The 5,557-nt window shown below is 47.1% G+C and overlaps 1 protein-coding gene across 1 annotated transcript; it reads left to right on the top strand.

The window, feature by feature from the left end:
* Positions 1-1,792: 1,792 nt before the first annotated feature.
* LOC122523813 lies at positions 1,793-5,326 on the top strand. Its single transcript, XM_043645684.1, has 2 exons — positions 1,793-3,196; positions 3,245-5,326. Exons 1-2 carry the CDS (start codon positions 1,793-1,795, stop codon positions 5,324-5,326), a joined length of 3,486 nt encoding a protein of 1,161 aa, XP_043501619.1.
* Positions 5,327-5,557: the final 231 nt, after the last annotated feature.

The raw sequence follows: 5,557 nt of genomic DNA, 5'->3' as shown, positions 1-5,557 counted from the left end.
TCCAAATTAAACTGTAATATTCCGCTCAAGACGTTTTTACAAATAGAAAAAGCTTTTAATAATTTATCATATGGTATACAAGAAGCAGCGTGGGCATCTACATCTCAAAATGTTTTACCCAGAAGTCGTATTACGGTCAGAGCAAACCTTGCAGTCCCTTTTTGTGCTGTTTTACTTAGTCGCTTGATTTAAGATTTCAAATAAATCGGACACTGCAGCAGCGCAGCTCGAATTCACACTTGGAATCAACCGTGCGCTGTATCGGCGCCGCTCGAGTGCAAAGAGTTTACTCATCACCTTATCAGATTCTTTCCATTATTATTTTAACATTATTTAATATTTTATTCTTATGGATTACATATATACTTATGAATACACAGAACATGTACTTAGGTAATCTACTTGGCCATCTTATCTTCTTACTTCCGTTAAGAGTCTTCTCTATAGATATCGCTTCTACCGTTGCGCACGCATGCCTACATACACACTCTACTTATACGACTTAATACCTAGTATAAGTAGCATAAAAATTACTCTTATCCTAACAGTAAATTCATATAGACCGATATCGCTCTTATTATTACTATCTAAATTGCTGGAAAAAAATATATAAAATGAAAAGAATAATTTCAGACAAAAACCTGATTCCTGACCATCAGTTTAAATTCTGAAACAAACACTCTACCGTTGAACAAGTATACAGACTAACTAATACGATAATCAAAGCTTTAGAAAATAAAGAGTACTGTTCCGCCGTCTTCATAGATGTAGAAAAAGCTTTCGATAAAATGTAGCATAACGAATTATAACAAATAATAAATAAAAACTTTCCACACTCGTATTACAAATTCCTAAAATCTTACCTTTCTGAAAGAACATTTTATGTAAAAATAAAAGACACTCATTCGAACATCAAACTAATCAAAGCTGGGGTTTCGCAGAGAAGTATCTGTGGACCTTTTCTTCACACCTTCTATACAGCAAAAATACCAATAAACGCAAATTGTACAGTCTTAACATTTGCAGACGACACAGCAATGCTTACCATCAAGAAAGACGCACCACAAGAAATTCAATCGTTACAAAACCAAATCAACTCTCTCGAAGAATGGCTACATAATAGAAAGATCGAGGTAAACTCTACCAAGAGTAAATATATTACGTTTACACTGAGGAAAAACAAAATACCTAAACTACAATTATATAATACAGAAATTCCACAAGTAACAACAGTAAAGAATTTAGGACTACACCTAGATTCCAATCTAACATGGAAAAAGCATATAAATGACAAAATCGAAGAAATTTGTTTAAAAAGGAGAGAAATGCCTTGGAAAACTGGCAAAAAATCAAAACTTAGCATGGAAAACAAACTGATAATTTACAAAACAATAATAAAACCAATCTGGACATATGGATTAAAACTATGGGGTATAGCAGCGAATAGCCACTGTTCGGCGATATTTACGTTGTTGGAATAATTTATATTGCGCGCGGAATAGGATAGGCGGCGTATGCGTTAATTAAGTTGCGAGGGCGCGCAAGGGCTGTCGAGATGCGTGCGGAAACGCCTTAACATGCAAGAGGCAGGGGAGAGCGTCTTGAGGTGTGTGGGGGGAATAGGATGCGTAGGGCTGTGTGCACGCACGAGTCTCATTCTGGTGTTCACTCTGGTTGAGCTAACAACAGTGTTTTTTCTCATCTTGAGCTTCTCATTATCTTGGCTTTTTGTTCTAGGCAACGTGAATAGAGGACGCGTTTAGCCGAGCTTAAGAGTATCCATCGTCGGTTAATGGCTAGACCGCTTGCGTCCCTGGAGGTCGATCTGATTCAGCCGGGAATAGATGCGTTGGCTACGGTGTTTGCGGCGGTGCGGCAGACCCACGAAGAGATCGCAGTCAGGCCGGACGCTCTGAACGACCCGTATATGATAGAGGATGATATCGAAGAAATCCGTGAAGCATATGATGAAGCCTTTCGCGCCTTCGTAGCGTTGCGTCGACAGCTTGTCCAATCAGAGGCGCCCACCCCCACAAGGGAATCTTCCCACCCCCAGGGTTCCGGATTAGATCCGAGTTTTTCGGAGCTTCCAAAGATGTCACTGCCGAAGTTTTCAGGCAATGAGGAGGATTGGGAGAACTTTTTTGACAGTTTCAGGTCCATGGTACACGAGGTCCCGCGACTGGACGATACCGCCAAGTTGCGATATCTGAAATCGTGCTTAGTCGGTGAGGCTGCAGGATGGATTAAAGATGTGTCGACTAGCACTGCGAATTATGCTAGCACTTGGGAGGCGTTAAAGGCACGGTATTATAATCCGATGCTCCTTCTGTTTAAAAAACTTCAGGCATTGTTGGATCTTCCGCGTCTTAAGAGGGAGTCCATCGCAGAGCTGCGTTCACTCCTTGATAGGATGCAGTGTATAGTTAGGTCTCTGAAGAATGCGGGTTGGCCGGTAGAAAATTGGGATAGCATACTTTATTTCTTCCTGGTTACGCGATTGGACGTGGACACGCGTAAGTCGTGGAATGCGGAACTCATCTCGATGGAGGGGTTGATCACAGCTTCAGGATCGGAGTCAGGAAGGAGAGGCGCCCCTGGGCCCTGCTTTATGCCCACGTTCGCGGAATTGGTCGGGTTTCTCGAGAAGAGGGCTCGGGTTTGTGCAGTGCAGGGGGAAAACCGAGGGGAAAAAAGGGAAGCCCCCCTCCCTAGATCAAGTCTCCCCCGCAAGGTTCATCATTCGAGGGGTCCGGGGATCACGACTAAGGGGTTAGGAAGTAGTGTTCAGTGTCCACTTTGTAAGGGTCCACACCGGGTGTTTGGGTGTGATCGGTTCAGGTCAATGGCGTTACCGGAGCGGATACGAGAGGTTGGGCGTTTGGCCTTGTGTGCCAATTGTTTCGGGCAGCATTCGGCTAAGGCTTGTTCCGCTAGGGGGCGCTGTTCCGCGTGCAAGGGCAAGCACCATACGCTTATCCATACGCCCAGTAGAGTAGGAATGCAGAAACCCGTTTCCAGAGCGGTTGCGGGAGGTTCAGGAATTAATGGGACTGGTGCGCCGCCAGTGAGTTTGCATGCGGCTACGTCCTCGGGTAGCGTTAGGAGTATTCTGCTTGCCACTGCACGAGTTTGGGTAGCAGGCACTAAGGGGAAGGGAACATGGGCACGAGCGCTTCTGGATCAGGGATCAGAGGTTTCCTTTGTTTCTTAAACGATCACGCAGTTACTCGGATTGTCTAAGCGGCGTACTTATGTGCCTCTTTCAGGACGGGGGGCAGTTGATGCGGGTACGGCCCGGTCGGGGGTACGAGTTACTATCCGGTCGGCGGTCGATACCACCTTCCAGGTCGAGGTGGATGCTCTGGTGTTACCAAAACTAACTTCTCTGCTTCCGTCTGTCAATTATACTTCCAGGGTTAGCGGAGACCTGTTCAAGGACATTCCGTTAGCAGATCCAGAGTTTGTCGTCTCGAAGCGGATAGATGTAATTTTAGGTGCCGATGTATACGGCCAATTGCTCCGGCCGGGGATAAGAAGATTCTCGACGTCGCTGCTCGTCGCGCAGGATACGGCGCTTGGGTGGATCATCTCCGGACCGGTGGATGGAGGAGCTGCACGGCGGGCGGAGGCTACAGCGACTACCTCTTCTTCGCTGGTTTTGCACTGTTCGGCTCAGGAGGAATTGAATCACATTTTGCAGCGGTTTTGGGAGCTGGAGGAGGTGTCGGATGCACCACAGAGATTGAAACCAGAGGAAGAGAAACGTGAGATAATTTTTCAGGAAACGCATCGGTGGGATTGGAGAGGTCGGTACGTGGTGCGGCTACCGCTAAAGCAGGAGCTTCCCCCAGTGGTCGAGGAGACAAGACGGATGGCTCTTAGCTCTCTTGTTTGTTTGCACCGTAGGTTTGCACGGGATTCACGATTGGCTCAGGCGTACCGTGACTTCATGAGGGTGTACGAGGAGCTAGGCCACATGTCACGAGTCCCGAGGTCAGAGGTCCTGCGCCGAGAGGCATGGTACTTACCTCACCATGCCGTGGTGCAGCAGGATGAATCTAGGTGGAAGCTAAGGGTCGATGCCTCTCGGCGTACGAGGGACGAACACTCGCTAAATTCCTTTTTACTTACAGGTCCTCCATTACAGAGCGATCTTTCCTTAATCTTGCTCAATTGGCGTAGGTACCGAGTGGCGTTCACGGCTGACATTGTAAAGATGTTTCGTCAGATTCGAGTGGAGCCGGAACATCAGGACTACCAGCGGATTATCTGGTCGCCTGACGCAGCATCTGAACCGGTGGAATTTCGTTCGAATACTGTCACTTATGGCACAGCTTGCGCTCCCTACCTGGCGATTCGTACTCTGTCGCAATTAGTACGGGATGAAGGTTCGCGGTATCCATTGGTATCTCGGTGTTTGGAGTCGGAGACGTATGTCGACGACACTTTTGCCGGTGCGGATTACATACCGACAGCAGTTAGAAAGAGGGATGAACGTGTTAAGTTATTAGATTCTGTTGGCATCCAGTTAGATAAGTGGGTGGCTAATTCTATAGAGGTTCTTCCAGATTCTGCACGACCGGGTGTGGAGAAACACATAGAAGGTGATCAGACTGTCAAAACGTTAGAAGTTCGATGGGTCCCGGAACAGGACGAATTTAGGTTCGACGCGGCTAGCGTAGCAGACTTGGCTGCCGCCCACACCAAAAGATCCGTTTTGTCGAATATCGCTCGCTTATTTGATCCCTTAGGATTGCTCTCTACGGTTACGGTTGTTGCCAAAATATTAATGCAAAATATGTGGCTTTTGAAGTGTTATTGGGACTCACCCTTACCGTCGGAGCTTCGTGAGGGATGGTATCAATATTGTCAAGGTTTGGTTACCTTGCCGAGTTTATTCGTAGGGCGCTGGTTGGGTGGTACTTCAAACTCTTACTACCAGATTCATGGCTTCTCTGATGCGTCTTCGCGTGCGTACGCCGCGGTGGTATACCTGCGTATTGATAAGTGTGATGGGAGGTGTCAGGTGTCGCTATTAGCTTCAAAATCTAAGGTAGCTCCGGTAAAGACTGTGAGTATTCCTAATTTAGAACTTTGCGGAGCAGCTCTTCTCGTTAAGCTTATCCGTCACTTAACGAGTTTAGATTTCTTACAGAAACGCCCAATTTTTGCCTGGTCAGATAGCCAGATTGTGCTTACTTGGCTTCGTAAGCATCCATGCCACTGTAAAACCTTTGTAGCCAACCGTGTCTCCCTTATTCAGACTCAACTACCATCAGCCTCATGGTCACATGTCCCGAGCAAGGAGAATCCTGCCGATTAAGCTTCGCGAGGAGTAGCACCGGAAGAGTTAGCCAAGAGTGCCCTATGGTGGCACGGCCCTTCATGGCTGGCTGGGCCTCCAGTCCAGTGGCCACGTTCTATTGAAACGGTTCGAGTGAACCACGTCCGCTACAGCTCGAATGAGTCCGAGATCCTGACTCGGTTCTTCTCTTTACCCAAGCTTCTTTTGATTTGTCGCTTATTGCAGGCGGCCCGTCGTTCGGTTGCGGAG

Source organism: Polistes fuscatus, unplaced genomic scaffold (assembly GCF_010416935.1).
Source record: "Polistes fuscatus isolate 324 unplaced genomic scaffold, CU_Pfus_HIC Scaffold69, whole genome shotgun sequence".
In the NCBI taxonomy this organism is placed as follows: Eukaryota; Metazoa; Arthropoda; class Insecta; order Hymenoptera; family Vespidae; genus Polistes; species Polistes fuscatus.
This window is presented reverse-complemented; position numbering and strand designations above follow the sequence as displayed.

Excerpts from the sequence above, each read along its gene's own strand:
- LOC122523813 (XM_043645684.1), top strand. The coding sequence starts at position 1,793 with ATGGCTAGACCGCTTGCGTCCCTGGAGGTCGATCTGATTCAGCCGGGA. Across the intron at positions 3,197-3,244 it reads TTCTGGATCAGGGATCAGAG|CGGCGTACTTATGTGCCTCT; the intron begins GTTTCCTTTGTT and ends GGATTGTCTAAG.